Raw genomic sequence first — 23830 nt, 5'->3', positions numbered from 1 at the left:
CTTATTTGCTTGGAGGTACTATACATACGGAAGACCCTGTACTGTCTCTCTTTTTACCTTAACTCTCCTGAAGACTATCGAACTCTGCAGTTCTCGTGGGACCTCACTTGGATTATTGTGCACAGGTCTGCTTTGCAAGTGATAACTGTGTAGGTTTCAGGAAAGGCTGAAGATTCATGGGGATGTTACTGAGGCTGGAGGGCAGGAGTTAAAAGGAGAAACTTGAAAGACAATGGTTCTACTCCCAGAGCATAGGAGGATTTGCTGGATGATTTTATAGAGGCATAATGAAATCATAAAAGGACTAGGTAAGACAAATGGTCAGTCTTTTCCCATTGCAGGGGAGTCCAAAACAAGAGAATATATTTTGGTGGTGATAGGAGAATTATTAAAAGAGAACTTATACTTATTATCAAACACAGAAGTTGGGCCATAGCGCCTCTTTCCCTCCTACCTATCCATGACTCTATAGGACAATTGTAGCAGCGTTGGTGGTCAAAGGCAGAGGGTTAGAATAGGAATAGGAGAGAGAAGTTATCCTTAGTGAGATACCTCTGACTGGGTGTAGCTGCAGGTATAACAGATTTGCAGTGATAAGTGCCTGTAATGGGATCAGAGGAGAGAGATGAGAGGACAAGGGAATCATGGAGAGTGTGATGCATACAGAAAGGAGAGAAGCAAGAGGATTATGTGCAGCTGGAGGGAGTGACTGGAAGATGACAGAAGTTGTTGTGAATGTGAATACCTGGTTGGTTGTAGGTGAAGACAAGGGGAACCCCATCACTGTTATGCTAGGGTTGTTGTGGGGAGGAAGAATGGGTGAGGGCAGACTTGTGGGAAATGGGAGAGATACCAGTGAAGACTACATTGAAAAGACTGGAGGATAAATCCCATTTTCCGAATATTCTGGAATGGAAACCTACATTATCAAAGTAGATGCATTGGAAACAAAAGAACTGAATGGAAGGTGTTGGCCAGAAGAAACTGCAGTCTATTCAAGGATAGGGGAAGCAGACAAGCCAGCTGTCTTTGTTTCCTCCTTTTTGTGGACTTTAAACTTATGCTTGTTCTTGGATAATCTAATCAGCAACTGAATATGGATACAGGAAGCTTCAGGTAATGATCTGCTAAAGCAGAGCCCATTCTCAAACAAGTAACCACTTGTTATTAAAGGTCCTGGACTCTGAACTGATTCTTGACACTGGAACAATCTAATCAGAGCAATAAACCTGAGACCATTCTCAGAGGAGTAGCTACTTGTTATGTAAAGTAACAGACCTGCAGTCTGGGATCTCATTAAACTCTGTCTGGGTTGCCTCATTTAACTGGTTTGGACCAGACAGAGTGTGAAGGCACAAATACACAAGGCTGCGATGGGCAGAACCATGAAAGAATGTTTGTTGTAGTCCTGTACAATGACCAGTAAGAAGTTGACCCAGGTAGGTCAGGTGACCTTGAGCCAATAGGAAGGAGATCCAATGGTTCAATTGATGAGGAACACTATAAGAGTCAGGAGCTCCAAATACGCAGGGGCCATAAATCTCCAGCAATCAGAGACCAACCATCATGGATAATGAGAACATGTGGAGATTGGGACCACAAGGAATGCCTAGCCAGTGTAGACTCCATTCCATGTAATAACTTTCCTCTTCATTGACTATTCATGGAGTGTCGGGGAATTCTAGGAGGGTGCACACAGGTGGAGAAGATGGTGAATCCACCTTCCTTTAGTTGAAACAACAAACGTTACTTGTCGGTAAATACAGATTCTCTGTAACTCACTGATCATTATTACAAGGGGTGATTCTTGTAACAAAGGTGAATAGTATTCTTGCAAGTGGCAGATTGAGAAGAGATGTAATCAAGATAATTGTGGGAGTTAGAAGACATCAGTTACAGTCTGTGTCCATTAAAAAAAGGTGTCTAACACAACACTTGGACAGGCTCTCTCTGTCACTAATGAGGGAGATAGAGATATTCCTCCTGCCATAGTAAGGGGACAGACCAACAGCCCACTGTTTCAATGTTACAATCTGCAGCATCGCACATTTTGATAGTAGCATACACTGCTGTCCTCATGTCCTGATCTCCCACGTTACTTCAGTCGGTGACTCTGGCGAGGAATCGGGTCATCCAAAGGGCTGCACCCTGAAGGTGTATACCCTCCAGACCATTCCTGGAGAAACCAAAAATGCTAGGCTGCTCAGCGAGCTCCGATGCTGAAGAACTGCAGTTTGAGTGCAGCTGTAGATCATGGAATGTGAAAGAATGCCAGCCATTGTAGAAAGGAAAGAAGAGATATCAAAGAGAAGAAATTAAACTGTTTTGTGGATGAACTAGAAGAAGTGGTGCTCTGTGCCATCTTTAGCTCCTCCTCCAAGTGGATGGAAACTTAGAGACCAGATATCCATGGCAAACATGAGGCAATCAGGGTCAGTGTACTGAGAGTTATTTATTCAGCCAGCCACAATGAGAATCAGCTGCCTCAATTAGTGTTCAACAGGAACAGAAACAGGGTAGACAGGAAAACCTGGAGCAAGGGACGATGGACCAGACTGTGAACTGGAACACGGACTTCATGGACCGGACCATGACAGAACCTTTCAACTCTTCCTTCCTACTGTATGTCTTTGGTATCTACATAGACCCTACAACAACCTCTGGCTATTCCCCCTCCCATTTAAGAATGCTGAAGTCTGAATCAGAGATAATCCAGAGCATTGTCTAAGGAGGCAACGTACCATCTAAGAATCTCATTCTCCTCCACATAACCTCCTTTCTGTACTCCTAATGAACGAATCCCCAGTCACTGCAGCTAACCTCTGCTACCCACTTCCCATCTGAATCGCAGAATCAGGCTAAGTGCCAGATACCTGTCCACTATGACTTAATTCTGATAGGTCATTCCACCAACACCTCTCCCCCCCACAACAGTATCCAATTTTGTCTACCCGTTGTCAAGGGGTTGGCCACAGGTACAGTCTGCACTTGCTCTTTAATTCCTTTTCCCTCCCTGACTGTCATCCAGTTTCCTGTGTTCTGCACCTTGGGTGTAACTACCTCTTCATTTGTCTTATCTATCACACTCTCAGGGTGGCATGGCTCTGTTGCTAAACAATGAAATCAAATCCTTAGAAAGAGGTGACATAGGATTGGAATATGTAGAATTGTTGTGGGGAGAGTTAAATATAGACAAAGGTAAAAAGACCGTATACAAGCCTCCAAACAGTAGCCAGGATGTGGGCTACAAAGTTAAAATGGGAGATAGAAAAATCATATCTGAACAGCAATGTTAGGATAGTCATAGGAGATTTCAATATGCACATAAATTGGAAAAATCAGGTTGGTGCTGGTTTTGGATCCCAAGAAAGAGAATTTCTACAATGCATTTGGGTTTGGCTTTTTGGAGCAGCTTGAGCCCAGTGGGGGATCAACGGTTTTTGATTAGGTGTTGTGTAATGAACTGAATTTGATAAGGAAGTTTAAGTTGAAGAAACTCTTAGGAAGCAACAATTATAATATGATAGAATTCACCCAAGAATTTGAGAGGAAGAAGTTAAAGTCAAACGTATCAATATTGCAGTGGTGAAAAGGGAATTACAGAGGCATGTGAGAGGAGATGGTTGAAGTTGATTGGAAAGGGGTAGATGAAGGGGGTCTGGAGGTAGATGAGTCATCCAGACAAGATGGTCTTCACCACAGGGTTCTGAAAAAGATAGCTGAAGAAGATTGTGAAGGCATTGGTAATGATCTTTCAAGAATCAATAGATTCTGGCATGGTTCTGGAGGAAGGAAAATTGCAAATGCCATTCAGCCCTTCATGTGAGAGAGACAGAGGAAAGGAAATTATAGGCCAGTAAGGCACGTGATAAAGTAGGCCAAAGTCAGTATGATTCCCTTAAAGAAAACTCATACCTGACAAACTTATGGGAATGCTTTGAGGAAATAACAAGCAGGATAGAGAAAGGAGAATCGGTAGTTGTTGTGTACATGGATTTTCAGCAGGCCTTTTACATGGTGCCTCACGTGAGCTTGCTGAATGAGGTAAGAGCCCATGATATTGGTAGAATGCATAGACCATTGGCTGATTGGCAAAGGAAAGGGTGGGAATAAACAACACCTTTTCTAATTGGTGCCAGTAACTAGTGGTGTGACTGCAGGTGCTAGTGTTGAGACTGCTTCTTTTCAAGGTGCATTTCAATCATCTGAATGACAGAGTTGATGGCTTTTAGGCCAAGTTTGTGCAGGATATGAAGACAGGTGTACGTGCAGGTTATGTTGAGGAAGCAGAGAGTTTGTGGAAATAGTAATACAGATTTGAATAGTGGGTGAAGAAGTGGCAGATGAAAGTTTCTGGAAGTTTATGGTCATGCACTTTAGTAGAAGGAATAAAATTGTAGACTATTTTCTAAACGGGAAGTAAATTCAAATGTTACCATTCATTTTGAGAGGACTTGAAAACAAAAACAAGCATACAATGCTAAGGCTTTATAAAGCACTGGTGTGGCGTCACTTTGAGTACTGTAAGTAGTTTTAGGCCCCATATTAAAGAACGGATGTGCTGATGATGGAGAGCGTCCAAGGATTCACAAACATGATTCCAGAATTAAAGATATATCATTCAAGGAGCTTTAAATGGCTCTGGGCCTCTACCTTCAGAAAAAGGTAGGAGAAATGGATTATTCCTGGTGGTAGTGGTGCGAGGAAATTCTTACTGCAGAAATAAGCTCAGAGATGGAAGCATGGAAGAACTCAGCATTATGGGGTGTGCAGAGCTCACTGAGAATTTGAGTACAGGAAGACAAAAAGCTTTCTTCCTCAGAGTAGGTAAGGTCAGAGCCGATAATGAAGTCATGACAGAGGTTGGCAACAGGGCCAGCAAAGTGAAAGTTGTTGGGGCTGGATTCAGCGAAGCTGGAGGGATTGGAGCAGGAGTCAGTAAAAGGGTAAGAGCTTACATCTGGAGTCGATGTCGGAACCAGGTTCAGGGGAGAGTAGGGGATTGTAGTCAGCGAACAGTAGGAGGAGGCAACCAGAGTCAGAGACGGGTAGTGGGGTCAGGAAAGCGTAGACGGTTGCGGTTAGGATTAGGAGAGGGCTGAAGTCTACAGGATCAAAATAGGGTGGCGAGTTCAAAGAATATGAAAGGGGAGTGAAATTCAAATAAGTTTGTGGAGATGAGGAGTAGCCGTGGGAGACCAGTGGTGGGTCGGGACAGCTAGTGCGGAGTAGGTTGAGTAGGGAGTTAAGAACTACTGTCAGGGAAGGGTACGGGTGGAGCTGTGGTCAGCGAATTGTGGGGTTTGAATCTGGGCTCAACAAAACTTCGAAGTTTAGAGATGTCGGGGATACTGAGATGGGTAGTTTACGGGGTGGGTGGCTCATAAAATTTTCTGGAGAGGAGGGTTTGGGAGGCGTAGGAGACCAATGTAGGGTGGGGAGTAAATAAAATGAGCAGTAGCACCAAACGGCAGAATGACAGATCTCAGGAAAGGGATCGGGCCAAGCGAGCTTATTATATTTCTAAATACGAAAGTCATGCAAACAGAATTATCCACAAAATCCCCTCCAGTCTTATTCTTGTCTGGACAAACACGAGAAAGACTGCAGGTGCAGGAAATCCAACGCAACACGCTGGAGGAATTCAGCGGGCCAGACAGCAGCTAGGGAAAAGAGTAAACAGTCGACATTTCTGGGCGAGACGTTTCATGTGGGCTAGAGAGAAAGAGAAGTCACAGTAAGAACTGTTACCGTCGACTGTTCAGGAATCTTCGCTAAGCTTAACACACAGGATATCTGTAATAATCGAACCGTGTATATTTCTTTGGGATGAAGTGTTTATCAGGGAGTTTTCCTCTATCTGTAAACGCTGCTTGTCATTTTGGGCTTTGCGAAATGTGCACAGACCCGCAGAGGGGTAGCTGCTATGGTTCAGTTATTCAATAGCCCACAAAAAGCAGCAGCACAGAATTCACAAATTGCGAGCAAACTTCCCTTAGCTTCACGTTCAGTCTTTAAAGGATCATTATTCACTGCACGCACCCTTTCTTTTAGTTATCACATCATCAATAAAGGTAATTTCCTTCGCCCCAAAAGGTAAATCGGAGTGGGGGGGGGGAGGATTAGAAGCACTCCATCTAATCCGTGCTGCCCCCAGTGAGGGCGGGGAATCTCGAGACAGTGCAAATTACAACTTCAACTGAATACTCATCTCACATTTATTATGTATGTTTACCGAACACAGCATTTCGTTTCTCGCCTTGAGTCGTCCGAAATTCCTGATTCGACCCTTACCTACCAGGTTCCAAATGCCCACTGTGTGGAACTTTACGCACGCCGGATGAACAAAGAATATGGATCAAGCGATCCGGACACAGATCTCGGTGGTAGCGGGTCGCAGTCTGTGGTAGTAGTCAGAGGAGTCGGAAGAATTTCGGCAAAACAAAGACTGTGAATGCTAGATGACAAATGCACAGTTAGACTGCAACCAGCAGGGATGAAGTGCAGTGAGCGGCAAAGGTTTGGTGCTGAGGTAGTAGAGGATTACCCGGTGACCAACACCGGGAGCATGCTGAGCAGATTTATACTTCCAGAGGTCGTGGTACATATAGGTACCAATGACATAGGTAGGAAAAGGGATGAGGTCCTGAAAGGAGAATATAGGGAGCTAGAAAGGGAGTTGAGAAAAAGGACCGCAAAGGTAGTAATCTCGGGATTACTGCCTGTGCCACGCGACAGTGAGAGTAGGAATGCGATGAGGTGGAGGATAAATGCGTGGCTGAGGGATTGGAGCAGGGGACAGCGATTCAAGTTTTTGGATCATTAGGACCTCTTTTGGCGCAGGCGTGACCTGTACAGAAAGGACGGGTTGCACTTGAATCCTAGGGGGACCAATATCCTGGCAGGGAGATTAGCGGGGGCTACTGAGGTGACTTTAAACTAAAATGGTTGGGGGGTGGGAATCAAATTAAAGAGGCTAGGCGTGAGGAGGTTAGTTCAGTACAGGGGGATGGGAACCAGTGCAGAGAGGCAGAGGGGTGTAAAGTGAGGGTAGAAACAAAAAGTACTATGGAGAAAAGTAAAAGTGGCAGGCCGACAAATCCAGGGCAAGCATTAAAAAGGGCCACTTTTCAACATAATTGTATAAGGGCTAAGAGAGTTGTAAAAGAGCGCCTGAAGGCTGTGTGTGTCAATGCAAGGAGCATTCGTAATAAGGTGGATGAATTGAAAGTGCAGATTGTTATTAATGATTATGATATAGTTGGGATCACAGAGACATGGCTCCAGGGTGACCAGGGATGGGAGCTCAACGTTCAGGGATATTCAACATTCAGGAGGGATAGACATGAAGGAAGGGGAGGTGGGGTGGCATTGCTGGTTAAAGAAGAGATTAACGCAATAGAAAGGAAGGACATAAGCCGGGAAGATGTGGAATCGATATGGGTAGAGCTGCGTAACACTAAGGGGCAGAAGACGCTGGTGGGAGTTGTGTACAGGCCACCTAACAGTAGTAGTGAGGTCGGAGATGGTATTAAACAGGAAATTAGAAATGTGTGCAATAAAGGAACAGCAGTTATAATGGGTGACTTCAATCTACATGTAGATTGGGTGAACCAAATTGGTAAAGGTGCTGAGGAAGAGGATTTCATGGAATGTATGCGGGATGGTTTTTTTGAACCAACATGTCGAGGAACCGACTAGAGAGCAGGCTATTCTGGACTGGGTTTTGAGCAATGAGGAAGGGTTAATTAGCAATCTTGTCGTGAGAGGCCCCTTGGGTAAGAGTGACCATAATATGGTGGAATTCTTCATTAAGATGGAGAGTGACATAGTTAATTCAGAAACAAAGGTTCTGAACTTAAAGAGGGGTAACTTTGAAGGTATGAGACGTGAATTAGCTAAGATAGACTGGCAAATGACACTTAAAGGATTGACGGTGGATATGAAATGGCAAGCATTTAAAGGTTGCATGGATGAACTGCAACAAATGTTCATCCCAGTTTGGCAAAAGAATAAATCAAGGAAGGTAGTGCACCCGTGGCTGACAAGAGAAATTAGGGATAGTATCAATTCCAAAGAAGCAGCATACAAATTAGCCAGAGAAAGTGGCTCACCTGAGGACTGGGAGAAATTCAGAGTTCAGCAGAGGAGGACAAAGGGCTTAATTAGGAAGGGGGAAAAAGATTATGAGAGAAAACTGACAGGCAACACAAAAATGGACTGTAAAAGCTTTTATAGATATGTAAAAAGGAAAAGACTGGTAAAGACAAATGTAGGTCCCCTGCAGGCAGAAACAGGTGAGTTGATTATGGGGAGCAAGGACATGGCAGATCAATTGAATAATTACTTTGGTTCTGTCTTCACTAAGGAGGACATAAATAATCTTCCAGAAATAGTAGGGGACAGAGGGTCCAGTGAGATGGAGGAACTGAGCGAAATACATGTTAGGAGGGAAGTGGTGTTAGGTAAATTGAAGGGATTGAAGGCAGATAAATCCCCAAGGCCAGATGGTCTGTATCCCAGGGTGCTTAAGGAAGTAGCCCAAGAAATAGTGGATGCATTAGTGATAATTTTTCAAAACTCGTTAGATTCTGGACTAGTTCCTGAGGATTGGAGGGTGGCTAATGTAACTCCACTTTTTAAAAAAGGAGGGAGAGAGAAACCGGGGAATTATAGACCGGTTAGCCTAACGTCAGTGGTGGGGAAACTGCTGGAGTCAGTTATCAAGGATGTGATAACAGCACATTTGGAAAGTGGTGGAATGATTGGACAAAGTCAGCATGGATCTGTGAAAGGAAAATCATGTCTGACGAAACTCATAGAATTTTTTGAGGATGTAACTAGTAGAGTGGATAGGGGAGAACCAGTGGATGTGGTATATTTGGATTTTCACAAGGCTTTTGACAAGGTCCCACACAGGAGATTAGTGTGCAAACTTAAAGCACACGGTATTGGGGGTAAGGTATTGGTGTGGGTGGAGAGTTGGTTAGCAGACAGGAAGCAAAGAGTGGGAATAAACGGGACCTTTTCAGAATGGCAGGCGGTGACTAGTGGGGTACCGCAAGGCTCAGTGCTGGGACCCCAGTTGTTTACAATATATATTAATGACTTGGATGAGGGAATTAAATGCAGCATCTCCAAGTTTGCGGATGACACGAAGCTGGGTGGCAGTGTTAGCTGTGAGGAGGATGCTAAGAGGATGCAGGGTGACTTGGATAGGTTGGGTGAGTGGGCAAATTCATGGCAGATGCAATTTAATGTGGATAAATGTGAAGTTATCCACTTTGGTGGCAAAAACAAGAAAACAGATTATTATCTGAATGGTGGCCGATTAGGAAAAGGGGAGGTGCAACGAGACCTGGGTGTCATTATACACCAGTCATTGAAAGTGGGCATGCAGGTACAGCAGGCGGTGAAAAAGGCGAATGGTATGCTGGCATTTATAGCGAGAGGATTTGAGTACAGGAGCAGGGAGGTACTACTGCAGTTGTACAAGGCCTTGGTGAGACCATACCTGGAGTATTGTGTGCAGTTTTGGTCCCCTAATCTGAGGAAAGACATCCTTGCCATAGAGGGAGTTCAGAGAAGGTTCACCAGATTGATTCCTGGGAAGGCAGGACTTTCATATGAAGAAAGAATGGATGAACTGGGCTTGTACTCGTTGGAATTTAGAAGATTGAGGGGGGATCTGATTGAAACGTATAAGATCCTAAAGGGATTGGACAGGCTAGATGCAGGAAGATTGTTCCCGATGTTGGGGAAGTCCAGAACGAGGGGTCACAGTTTGAGGATAGAGGGAAAGCCTTTTAGGACCGAGATTAGGAAAAACTTCTTCACACAGAGAGTGGTGAATCTGTGGAATTCTCTGCCACAGGAAACAGTTGAGGCCAGTTCATTGGCTATATTTAAGAGGGAGTTAGATATAGCCCTTGTGGCTATGGGGGTCAGGGGGTATGGAGGGAAGGCTGGGGCGGTGTTCTGAGTTGGATGATCAGCCATGATCATAATAAATGGCGGTGCAGGCTCGAAGGGCCGAATGGCCTACTCCTGTACCTATTCTCTATGTTTCTATGTTTCCCTTGAAACAACCGGCAATACGGTGCGCAATGGACATAGGATTTTACGCAACCACCTCTAAAACAACAATTCGGTCACGTCTATTCAGAGAACAATTAGTTTATTTACATTAACATACTACCCGCACAACGTGGGGTGCAGGTCAATAATTTTACTCGGCAATATTTTAAAAACGTACAGTGCAGAATGATACGAATTAAACTTTTTTCATCACTGAAACGTCTGTTAAATATACTAAAATCACAGTGGGGCAGTGCTTTTCCCAGTCGGAAGATGCTGCCTTGACAGAGAGGGTGGAACATGCAACAGTGATATCGCCCCTCAAATTCCAATTCACGCATGTTGAGGGAAACGAGGGGACCCGTCCCTGTATAGCAAAACTTCACATAAATACATAAACAAAAAGAGTAAAATACGGGATGTATAAGTAAAAAAATACAATTTGAGAAAAAAAACTACTCGACGTCATTTAGAAAGTTTCATTGAACTTTAATAAATATGGAATTAATTAACGTTGTGTTCGTTATTGTTCGATGCAACCTCTCATATGAACTGTGAACGCTGATGAATGCCTGAAGACATTCCCACACATATGACAAGTTTCAACACAAGTGTGAGATTTCTGCTGGTGAAGATAAGCAAAGCTCTTCCCACATTTGGAACATTTATATGGCCTCTCTCCGGTGTGGGTCCGCTGGTGTTGATGGAGGCTCCCTGACACTGTGAAACTCTTCCCACATTTGGAACATTTATACGGCCTCTCTCCGGTGTGGGTCCGCTGGTGTAGGTGGAGGTTCCCTGCCTGTGTGAAACACTTCCCACATTTGGAACATTTATATGGCCTCTCTCACTGGTGTTTTTGGAGGTCACCTGCCCGTGTGAAACTCTTCCCACAGTCCGGACATTCATGCTGTCTCTCCTTTTTGCCAGCTTGAGGGTAATCTGACTTGGCAAATGTCCTCTTTCTATCGGATAGTGTGAGTGGATCCTGCCTACGTTTCAACACTGGACTCTGACCATCTTGGTTTACTTTGGAGGACGATGGTTCTCCAGTTGATGTTGATCTGGACGCTGCAGCGTGTCATCTCAAATGCCATTTAAGGAAATCTGTTGTGGTAAATGCAATGTTGCACTGAGGTCAAGGATAACATCACTCTGGGTCACTTGATGTGATACTGAAGACAGAAAAAACAGAAAATACCACTTTCAGCAAAATATACAACAATGGATTTGAACGTGAGATCTGCAATTGCATCATCATTACTGAGTTGCCCTGAGACATTAGTTCTAAGACTGTGAGGGGGGAGCGCTGGAGGGGACAAATTTATGAAAATATGCAGGATTTCCATAAATAATCAAGGATGATGGATTCTATCCCTGATCTCCTTCATGTATTAATCTTTAAGAATTCCTCTAGCCTCTGTGATGGTCCATTGGTTAAAATGGGCAATGGACAAGCAAAATGTACATGTCAGATAAAATCACAAGCTGGGAATTGCTGCGGTCCACAGCAGGGCAAGGGAACTGAATACATCTGTCAATATGCTCACAGGTTCGAAACTGAGATGGTCCAACTGTGTTTTTTTTAAATAAATCGATGCATCTACAAAATATACACACTGTTGACACGGTTATCATTCAGTGCAATTCTGTGTGCTTTAACTTTTGTCAAATATCTCATCTGCATGACTATTGCTGCATTGTTTTCAATAGAGTTATAGGATCCACTTGAAACACACATAATGTATTTACAGTAAACATATTGTATTCCTGGAGTTTGTTAAACTGATCAGAATGCTCACATTTTGCTTTCTGATTTGACATCCACATGGAGGTCCAAGTGATTCCCAGCTCCTTGGCATAATCATCACCGTACCAGACCAGTAACTCACAGTGAGGAGGAACTGGCTTACACGTCCTGTAGTAAATGTTTCCAGAGTGCTGGAAAGCAACCAGGTTCTGTTCCTCTTCCTTTCTGGCACAGTTCACAAACCTGGAACACAAGAAGTAAATATGATGTGAACAACATAAAATTGTAAAGTGAACACAGAAAGTGAGGTCTATTGGCAAAGTCTAATGAATGAGAGAAGTCTCCAGTTCTGGCTCAAATTCAAAAATGAAATATGGAAGACACTTTGTCAGAAATCGGTCAAGCAGACTTTCATCTGAAACTTTAACAAATTCAATACTAGAAATATGGACTAGCCTCCTCAATGTTCCCAGAACCTCCTCCTTTTATTTGATATTTCAAGCACCTACAGTTTGTTTTAGATTTTTATGTCAAGTTCTGGTTGAATTCTCATTCAACCATACATGAATCTAACCAAAACAAAACAATGTTCCTCTGGGGACAAGTTACAAAACATCTTCCCAACAGCAGACTTCAAATAGCACATGTTTATGATTCAACTTCAAATCTGATGTGTAGATAAAGCAATCTCACACAACATACATACAGAATATTCTGACTGTGATATTAACAGGAGGGTAAAAACCAACAGGAGTGAGGAAGCATGATGTGAAGTGGGTTAATACTTTCCTTAGACTTGCTATGACTCCAACAGATCTCAGAATCTATGCCTGAGTTTAAACTGTGGTTTCAGTATCCCAGTCAGATCGAAACATGGCAGGCTGATTATTTTCAACACAAGAAATTCTGCAGACGCGAGGAATCCAGAGAAACATGCACAAAATGTTGGAGGAATCAGCAGGCCAGGCAACATCAATGGAAATGAATAGTCACTATTTCAGACCAAGACCCTTCTTATAGACAGAAAAGGAAAGGGAAAAGCAACAGAATAAAAAGGTGGGGAATCAAAAGGAGGATAGATAGAAAGTGATAGGTGACACTTGGTGGGCATGAAAGATAAAGGGCTGGAAAGGAAGGAACCTGATAGGAGAGGTGATAGAGAGAAGAGGTAAGAGGCCAGAGTAGGAAATAGAAGAAGGGAGGGAGAGGATTTCACTTAACCATAAGAAGAAACAGATATTGACAGCATCATGTTAGAGACTACCCAGTGGTACAAGAGGAGTCCATGGCGAGGAAGGAGGTGAATGGGCAGGTGTAGTGATTTGGCCAGCTTGCAGGGGTAAGTGCTAGGAGAGAGTTTAGTGGGGAGGGACAAATGTTTGTGGAAAGCAGACAGACATAGTAAGTAAAGATACATTTGCTGATCGAATCCCTTTGGAGATGGCAGAAGTTGCAAAGAACGATGTGTTAGATGCATCAGCTGATGGGGTGGTAGGTAAGGAGAAGAGGAACTATGTCACTGTTAAAGCAGTGGTAAGATAGGATGAGTGCAAGTGTTCAGGAAATGGAGGAGATGCGGGTGAGGGCAGCATCAACAGTGGAGGGAGAGAAAACCCAGTTTTTGAAGAAAGAGTACATCTCTGATATCCTGGAAAGGAAAGCCTCATCCTGGGAACAGATGTGGCAGAGATGAAAGAACTGGGAAAGGGGAATAATTTTTTTTAAACAGGAGGTAAGGTGGGAGGAGGTATAGTCAAGAAAACCATTGGAATCAGTAGGTTGATAAAAATGGCAGTCGACAGTTTGGCTCCACAGATGGAGGCAGAGGAATCAAGAAATGGGATGGAGCTATCAGAAATGGACCAAGTGGATGTAAGGGCAGGAAAGTTAGAGGAAAACTTGATGAAATTGATGAGCTCAGCCTGGGTGCTTTGGATCAGCAACAATACATTTGAAATTACTGCATCCACTGCGTGGATTGGGACAGGTTGTTCTCTGGCAAAGATGTGATTGGTAGGTCGGAAGCCTTCAAAGGAGAAATTTTGAGAGTGTGGAGTTTGTATGTTCCTGTCAGGATTAAAGGCAAAGTGAATAGGAATAAGGAACCTTGGTTCTCAAGGGAGATTGCAACTCTGATAAAGAAGAAGAGAGAGTTGTATGAAATGTATAGGAAACAGGAAGTAAATCAGGTGCTTGAGGAGTATAAGAAGTGCAAGAAAATACTTAAGAAAGAAATCAGGAGGGCTAAAAGAAGACATGAGGTTGCCTTGGCAGTCAAAGTGAAGGATAATCCAAAGAGCTTTTACAGGTATATTAAGAGCAAAAGGATTGTAAGGGATAAAATTGGTCCTCTTGAAGATCAGAGTGGTCAGCTATGTGCGGAACCAAAGGAAATGGGTGAGATATTAAATAGGCTTTTTGCATCTGTATTTACTAAGGAAACTGGCACGCAGTCTATGGAATTAAGGGAATCAAGTAGTGAGATCATGGAAACTGTACAGATTGAAAAGGAGGAGGTGCTTGAAGTCTTGAGGAAAATTAAAGTGGATAAATCCCCGGGACCTGACAGGGTATTCCCTCGGAACTTGAAGGAGACTAGTGTTGAAATTGTGGGGGCCCTGGCAGAAATATTTAAAATGTCGCTGTCTACGGGTGAAGTGCCGGAGGATTGGAGAGTGGCTCATGTTGTTCCATTGTTTAAAAAAGGATCGAAAAGTAATCCGGGAAATTATAGGCCGGTAAGTTTAACGTCGGTAGTAGGTAAGTTATTGGAGGGAGTACTAAGAGACAGAATCTACAAGCATTTGGATAGACAGGGACTTATTAGGGAGAGTCAACACGGCTTTGTGCGCGGTAGGTCATGTTTGACCAATCTATTGGAGTTTTTCGAGGAGGTTACCAGGAAATTGGATGAAGGGAAGGCAGTGGATATTGTCTACAGTAAGGCCTTTGACAAGGTTCCGCATAGGAGGTTAGTTAGGAAAATTCAGTCGCTAGGTATACATGGAGAGGTGGTAAATTGGATTAGACATTGGCTCAATAGAAGAAGCCAAAGAGTGGTAGTAGAGAATTGCTGCTCTGAGTGGAGGCCTGTGACTAGTGGTGTGTCACAGGGATCAGTACTGGGTCCATTGTTATTTGTCATCTATATCAATGATCTGGATGATAATGTGGTAAATTGGATCAGCAAATTTGCTGATGATACAAAGAATGGAGGTGTAGTAGACAGTGAGGGAGATTTTCAGAGCCTGCAGAGGGACTTGGACCAGCTGGAAAAATGGGCTGAAAAATGGCAGATGGAATTTAATACAGACAAGTGTGAGGTATTGCACGTTGGAAGGACAAACCAAGGTAGAACATAGAGGGTTAATGGTAAGGCACTGAGGAGTGCAGTAGAACAGAGGGATCTGGGAATACAGATACAAAATTCCCTAAAAGTGGCGTCACAGGTAGATAGGGTCGTAAAGAGAGCTTTTGGTACATTGGCCCTTATTAATCAAAGTATTGAGTATAAGAGCTGGAATGTTATGATGAGGTTGTATAAGGCATTGGTGAGGCTGAATCTGGAGTATTGTGTTCAGTTTTGGTCACCAAATTACAGGAAGAATATAAATAAGGTTGAAAGAGTGCCGAGAAGCTTTACAAGGATGTTGCCGGGACTTGAGAAACTCAGTTACAGAGAAAGGTTGAATAGGTTAGGACTTTATTTCCTGGAGCGTAGAAGAATGAGGGGAGATTTGATAGAGGTATATAAAATTATGATGGGTATAGATAGAGTGAATGCACGCAGGCTTTTTCCACTGAGGCAAGGGGAGAACAAAACCAGAGGACATGGGTTAAGTGTGAGGGAGGAAATGTTTAAAGGGAACATTAGGGGGGGCTTCTTCACACAGAGAGTGGTGGGAGTATGGAATGAGCTGCCAGATGAGGTGGTAAATGCGGGTTCTTTTTTAACATTTAAGAATAAATTGGACAGATACATGGATGGGAGGTGTATGGTGGCATATGGTCCCTGTGCAGGTCAGTGGGACCAGGCAGAAAATGGATCAGCGCAGCCAAGAAGGGCCAAAAGGCCTGTTTCTGTACTGTAGTTTCTATGGTTCTATGGCTGTATGGTTCTATCAGTTGTCAGCACAGGATCACAATGTTTGAGAAAGGATTTGTGGATCTTGGCCAGGTCCGAGGAGAAAAGTTTGTTTAGCTGGACAACACAACTGTCAGAGAAAGTTTTGATTCTTCTGGAACATTCAAAATCAGTTATCCATCATTGTCTTGTAATTGTATAAATCTTTCCTTACCTCATCCAGTTTGATTTAGCTTCATCCTGGGCATCTATGTATTCAAGGTCATTGTTTGCCTTACTGATCTATGGAATAACATTTTGGTACAACTCCCTGATTAATAAAGAACATAAGCATGAAGTTTCCACATTTTCCATACTATCAATTCAATTATTTATCCTTTAATCTGTTTAATGAGATTAAGCTTTAAAACCACAGCACTCCAGCAATATTCCTGGGACTCAAATCATGTGGAAAATGAGCTACAGGAATATATACTCAGAATACAGTACAACTTTAAAAAGTTTTGCATGGTAGTTAAGGTTTCTTTAGTGTTACGTACCCCGTAACTGGGCTGCCAAACCAGCAGAAATGGATCACTCAGTTGGAGTCTGGATTACTAGAACTAAGAAAGTTTTATTAAAGAAACAAGCAACACAGTAATCGAAAGGATAATAAATGCAACAGTTCAGCAATAATAAACACACGTGCACAGAATTAAGATAACAGCATCAATCAAGCTCTATCGTTGTTTAGGGATAAATGACCAATTTCAAAGTGACACAAAGTTCAATCCAATTTAGTAGTGCAGTTCGTAGTAATCGTTGCCATGGCGATGGACAACGTGGGGGGAGAGAGAGAGAGAGATCGGGAACGACTGATCATTCAGAAACGGCTTCCACTCACAGACCGGCGATAATTGCTCACACGCAGCTTTTGGGCAGGTCCTTGGTGATATCACCTGAGGTCACCGACTGTGACCCCTCCTCCAGATGCGGTCGATCCTCTGCAGTGAACTCGGCACCCAAGCAAGGGCGGACACACACCGGGTTCCCGCTGATCGTACCTTTCCACCCTATGCGTTGTCCGGTACTTCCCACCAACTCGTGAGAGGCGCACTGCTTCCAGGGTCTCGTTACCTCGGGTTTCGTGTGTCTTGCCTTAGCGAACCGGTCCCTTTTTATCCCCCTGCTGGGGTATCGCCTGTCCATCACTTCAAACAGTTCAGGGTTCAAAGGGGGAGCCGCTCCAGACAGCTCTCTCTCTCTCTCTCTCTCCCGTCCCTTCATTACACATCTCCAGATGCTGTTTCATTGTGTTCCTTATCTCTCTCTTGAAGACAGGTGGCAGACCAACTGCTGATCACACAGGACAGCTAACATCTTATCTATGTGTATTCTCGTCACACTTCCCCCCTTTAAGGAATTTTACCGGGAGGTAAAAATTACAAACATGAATACATTATTTGATACACGCACAAATATACATCTTTATCAGCTATTTGGCTAACACAGCGAGTTTGAAGTTGTCAGCACCTTGACAGACAGTCATCACATTTTCTGTTCCTTTTACATGTGTTATTAATAATCCCTTAGACCAGGCTCCAACTCAGCAAACTTCATAGTGGCCAAAAACACTGATGAATTTCGATCAATGTAACCTCTCATTTAGTTTTGTCCCGGACCACAATAACAAGGGTCGTCCCATTCCGACTCAGTTTTCTCTCGCAAGGGCTTAGTAGGAGGGGGAGGGGTAGTGACCGCAGAGTTATTGCAAAACTTCCTACAGTATCCCACCATCTCCAAGAGCCTTCTGAGGGCCCTGTTGTCTGTCGGGTTTGTGAGGACAGCGACAGCCTGCACTGCAGCTTGCATCGCTGCCAGCTGCCCCTGTGTCACCACAATTCCCAGGTAGGTGACCCTCGTGTGGCCGAATTCATTTTTTTCAAGGTTCACTATCAAGCTGGCTTCAGACAGCCGTATTAAATTGCCAATACACACCTCTGTGTTCATCAGCCACTGAATTACTCATTATATATGGCTGTTGTTTGCTGGGCTGCCCTATTATAACAGACAACACCCAACGTCCCAGTTCTTTGCATCGCCTCGGGACAATCAAGCACACGGGTGCGAGTCGTTTAATTACTTCTGCTAAAGATTCGCTTTGTTCGGGGATTAAGGGAGAGACCTTATCAGTAGACCTGGCCAAAACAATAGCCTTCTCCCATCTGATGGATCCCATACTAATCTTTTCAAAATGGTTTTTTCCTCTTATCAGGGGGCCCCTAGCTTCATTGATTTCCACGCTAACACCGACTAGGTTTGTTAGCATATCAAAAGCCTGTGACCGTCTCAGTTCGCGTCGGTCATGATCAATAACATCCTTCCCCCTGGGCAGCCGGTAAACCTCTTTCATGATTCCACCAACTGTTTCCTCCAGCACCGCAAAATGTCCACCGGGGGGTACCTCGTGGGCCATGTTAAAAACTTCATCCCCATAACTCTTTTGCACCACCCCCCACTCTTCATCTGCGGGTACTGTACTTGACTTCCCTTTTCTCCTTAGCACTTCCTCCTCCATACAATAGCCTACTAGTTCCTTTGTTAAGGCTGTGTCAGAGAGAGCTGTCTCTGCCGAAACCATCAGCCCCTCGTCTCGCTCCTGCGTCTGCACAAATTCTTTCCTGGCTACTGCTACGTCTGTCCCAGTCCCCTCACTGCCTTTTGTCTCACTACACTCTTTCTTTCCATTTTCTACCCCCTTCTCGTACAAGGCTGGCAGAAACGTGTCAGCTAATTTTACTACCGCGGTCCCGTGATGTACCTGTGAGTCCAGGGGCGGGGCCTCAATGCTGGCAGGCTGACCTGTCAATCTCACGACTGGGAACACGACTCCCCCGGCGATGTCATTACCGAGGAAGACTTCCACGCCTTTCTGAGCTAAACTCTAATACGCTCTTCAGTATTAGTGACTGACACGCTCCCGTGTCTCTCCAGATCCGCACTGGAACTGGTTTTAACCCCTCCTTCACTGACACCAATCCGGCCGAGATAAACCTCTCGCGCCCTTCCTGAACTTTTTCAGACCTGTCCTTCCCTAGCGGTTCGCTTAACAGCTCGATACAGCCATTCAAAATCGCTGTTTTTCCTTTTCCCGTCTCCTTCTTTGGGGCAAAGCACCTGGACGCAAAGTGTCCGACTTTCCCGCAATTATAACAGACGATCCCAGGAGACTTCCTACCAGACTGCTCCCGGTCTACCTTATCCTTTTCACTAGTCCCCGGCTTACTTTCTGACTTTTCCGGCGGACTCTCCCCGCAGTCCTGACTACCCTTCTGGTAGACTTTACTCGGGGCAACCTTCATTTTATGCGTCAACGCATACTCATCCGCTAATTTAGCAGTTGCGGCTAACGTGGCTGCCTCTTTCTCATCGAGGTAGAGTCTCATACCCTCAGGGACACAACCTTTAAACTGCTCAATCAGGATCAGCTGTAGCAGTCTGTCATAATCCCCCTCTACCCCCTTCGAGGCGCACCAACGCTCACAATATGTCTGCATCTCACGGGCAAACTCCAAATACGTGCGGTCCCACTGCTTCCTCGCATTCCGGAACCTCTGCCGGTATGCCTCCGGGACCAACTCATAAATCCTGAGGATGGCCTCTTTTACCACCTCATACCTCTGGGCATCTTCCGCGGACAAAGCGGAGTAAGCTTCTTGGGCTTTCCCTTTCAGTACACTCTGAAGTAACACAGCCCATTTATCCCTCGGCCATTCCTGACTTATAGCCACTTTTTCGAAGTGGAGAAAGTACCGATCCACGTCGGTATCGTCAAATGGGGGAACCAGCCTAACCTCCTGGGTCGCCGGGAACCCTCCACCTTGGTTCGGCACGAGCCCCTGCTCGGCCCTTAACCTTAACTTCTCCAATTCGAATTCCCTTTCCCTCTGTTTCTCTTCTCTCTCCAACTGTCTGTCCCCCTCTTTCTCCTCTCTCTCCAACTGTCTCTCTCTCTCTCTGTCTTTCTACCTCTCTCTCCTTCTCTTCTCGCTCCAACTGTCGTACCCGGAACTCGTGCTCGAGTCTCAGTTTTTCAAGCTGTACCTGTACCGCGTCTCCAGCAGGTTTTTCAATAGACACCACTCCCAGCTCGCCTTGGGGAAACACACCCTTAGATACATAGTGCTCTACAATAGCTCTGTGTATCTCCTCTCTCCTCATTGTCGACTTCACCTTAGCAAGATTCAACCGTTTGGCCACAGCTACCAATTCTGATTTCCTGGCATCCTCTAGTGCCTCCAAGGTCGGCGCCTTTATAAATTCCTCAGCCTCCATTTCTGCTGTTTGTCTTTTCTTTCTTTCGGGAATTTTAACCCAACCAACTTACTCCGTCCCAAATTTAGCGTTCAAAATCCCGGACGAGAACCCCACTTATGTTACATACCCCGTAACTGGGTTGCCAAACCAGCAGAAATGGATCACTCAGTTGGAGTCTGGATTACTAGAACTAAGAAAGTTTTATTAAAGAAACAAGCAACACAGTAATCGAAAGGATAATAAATGCAACAGTTCAGCAATAATAAACACACATGTGCACAGAATTAAGATAACAGCATCAATCAAGCTCTATCGTTGTCTAGGGATAAATGACCAATTTCAAAGTGACACAAAGTTCAGTCCAATTTAGTAGTGCAGTTCGTAGTAATCGTTGCCATGGCGATGGACAACGTGGGGGGAGAGAGAGAGAGAGAACGGGAACGACTGATCATTCAGAAACGGCTTCCACTCACAGACCGGCGATAATTGCTCACTAACAACTTTTGGGCAGGTCCTTGGTGATGTCACCTGAGGTCACCGACTGTGACCCCTCCTCCAGATGCAGTCGATCCTCTGCAGTGAACTCGGCACCCAAACAAGGGCGGAAACACACCGGGTTCCCGCTGATCGTACCTTTCCACCCTGTGCGTTGTCCGGTACTTCCCACCAACCCGTGAGAGGCGCACCGCTTCCAGGGTCTCGTTACCTCGGGTTTCATGTGTCCTCCCTTTTTATCCCCCTGCTGGGGTATCGCCTGTCCATCACTTCAAACAGTTCAGGGTTCAAAGGGGGGGCTGCTCCAGACAGCTCTCTCTCCCGTCCCTTCATTACACATCTCCAGACGCTGCTCCATTGTGTTCCTTATCTCTCTCTTGAAGACAGGTGGCAGACCAACTGCTGATCACACAGGACAGCTAACATCTTATCTATGTGTATTCTCGTCACATTAGCTACTACAAAGTTCTGATCATTTGTGTTGGCCACAAACATTTAATGTAATCTCAATCCAGGAGTGTAGAAATCAGAATAAAAGGAAGGGTAACAGAGCAGGAACCTGACGGAGTATCTATTCAGCTGAGAGTGGGAAAGAACAAAGCTTGATAGTGTGTGAATGGTATTGAGAATCACTGGAACATGGTGAGAAGAGAGAAATTAAGGGTCAAAAGTTCTGTATTTTTTCTCAGCTGTGAATACTTGTCTGTAGCTGGTTTGCTAATTCCAGTGAAATATAATTTAATGACAAAGTTTAGCAATTTACAAATAATGATGGTGGTAATAATGGAAGACAGGATTATCAACTATGGGGAACATTTTGGGAACATACTGTCCTCTCACTGTTTTCACTATGGTGGTGTTTAGCTGGTCTCAAGCTAGTAGGAACATATTTGCTCCAACAATTCTCTTCAACAGGTGCAACCTAACACGTGGAGTATTGCTTTTGTTAACTGCAAGAGCTACTTACCACCCATGAATATCCACTGACAGCAGCTGCTTCTTCACTAGAAACCTCCCCTTCATATGGTCCAAAATGAACACCCCTGGGAATAAGCTTCCCTTCATTCCAGACACCAAGACCAGCTTTCTGAATTTTTGATTGGGCTATGCAGAGACCCTCAGGAAGAGTTAAACGTGCTCTGTCTGGTTGATTGAAATCCACAACAGTGTCCTTCATAAAAATGGGTGGACAATGCACAGGGCATTCTTCAATAAAAAATGTCTCGCAGGCTTCACAAACTAAAATACAAAGTTAAGAACTGATCAGGATGTTGCTGTTCCTATAGCTGGTGGGAGCTAGTGTTGAGAAAGGCTAAATGATTCACGATGGATATAATTCTACTGCATGCCTTTGAATATAATACCATCATGAACTGGTTGCTGTGCAAAGCATCTGGAAAAATAATTGCTGAAAACATGAGAAAATCTACAGATGCTGGACTCCAAGCAACACACTCAACGTGCTGGAGGAACTAAGCAGGCTAGGCAGCTTTGATGAAAAAGAGAAAACAGATGACATTTTGGGCCGACACTTCATCAGACTTGATCACCTCTTTTCCATGGATGGTGCCTGCTCTGCTGAATTACTCCAGCATTTTGTGTGTGCATTGCTGAAAAAAAAATATTATTTTCCCTTGTTATGACCTATATGTGGAGACATTCCGAGTAAGTCAGATTAACAATGGAGATATGTGAAAAGTCACTTCATTAGGTCAGCCGTAGGTTAACATGAATATCTTGCGTTAAGATTGTACTATTTCATTCAAAAGACCATTCAAATACAACCAGGTGCTCATTTATAAACTTGAAGAGAAACTCATGATGATCAAACATAATACTGTAATGATGCCAGGGAAACTGCAAAGAAAATATTTACAGCTAACAATGTCATGGCAAATAGGATCAACTCTAACAAAACTGCTTTAAAAAGGTTAAAGAAAAGTTCTATAATTTGAACTAACGAAGCATTTATAACTGGGCCACTGCATAAGAAAAGATACAAGATTTGATCAACTATCCAATGGAGTAAAGTGGTTGCATACTTCCTAACAGAGGGGTACTTTCACAAACAAAAACATGATGAATTAGTGTTTACATTTATTTTTGGTAATATTGGCTCAGGAAATGATGAAGTAGCATAAGAGTGATGGAGACAAAATGAAACATTCACCTTACAAATGGTAAATGAAATTGTTGGCAACTGCAATCTTCTGATGAAGAAGGAAAATGGACAATTGGATGGAGAATCAAGACTGCAACAGCAACCAGTCACAAAAAGATAAAAATGTATAGCTACATGGTCTGGAAATATGAAATGAAAGCTGAAAATTCTGGAAACAATCAACAAATATGTCAACACCTGTGAAATGCAAAACAGCAAAACATTTCATTCTGAAGTTCAGATCATGGGAATTAATCCAGAAATATTACTTCTTTTTCGTGATCTGCAGGTTACCTCAGATACTTGTGTAATATGACAGAATTCATTCATAACTGCACAGTAAGAAATCCCTTGGGAAAATATGGTGAAGTTATAGGAATCTGCATTCAGATAATTAGTGACAAAAATACATCAGAAATTATGACATTGAAGTCAAATCATTTATATTCATATTCAGACCAGATTGCTAACATTTGAAAATGGGATGAAAAGTTATGACAGTAGGTTAAGAATGCTAACTATTTCAAGCCATATTTTGTTTGTTCATTGTAGGTTATCATAAGGATCAGTTGAAGTTATTGGTTTCGTAGAAGGCAGACTGTAATATTTCCTAGCTTGCCCTGGATTCAACTGTAGGTGGCAAAACAACCCATGAAAAATATCAGCAAATTAATATAAACTGGACCAAGAAGATGCTGACCATACTGCAATGTGCAGAAGTAAATTTAACATCAATCATGCGATTACTGGCCGTTAAAGTTAAAGAGAAATCATTCACTTGGATCCAACACGTCAGCGCACTTTTCCCAAACATTCTACACGTCTCATTGTTCCATCATTCCTATAGCCTCCCATTCCATTGTATCATCACCACAATTCTCCCAATATATTGCGCATGCTTTAAAGAAATAGATTGATAATTTGGACCTACAAAGGTAGTTGTCATCACGAAGCTCTTGTTCCTCAA

General features: G+C 43.7%; 1 protein-coding gene across 1 annotated transcript in view; it reads right to left on the bottom strand.

Moving 5' to 3' along the window:
• LOC140202063 (uncharacterized) overlaps positions 1-23830 on the bottom strand; it is a 381219-nt gene that overhangs the window by 259784 nt on the left and 97605 nt on the right. Inside the window, 2 exon segments of the mRNA XM_072266920.1 lie at positions 10718-10919; positions 17297-17303. Coding sequence (XP_072123021.1) covers positions 10718-10919; positions 17297-17303 — 209 coding nt within the window.

This window comes from Mobula birostris, chromosome 8 (genome assembly GCF_030028105.1).
Source record: "Mobula birostris isolate sMobBir1 chromosome 8, sMobBir1.hap1, whole genome shotgun sequence".
NCBI lineage: Eukaryota > Metazoa > Chordata > Chondrichthyes > Myliobatiformes > Myliobatidae > Mobula > Mobula birostris.
Note: the sequence above shows the minus strand (reverse complement) of the source record. Positions and strands in the feature narration are given on the sequence as shown.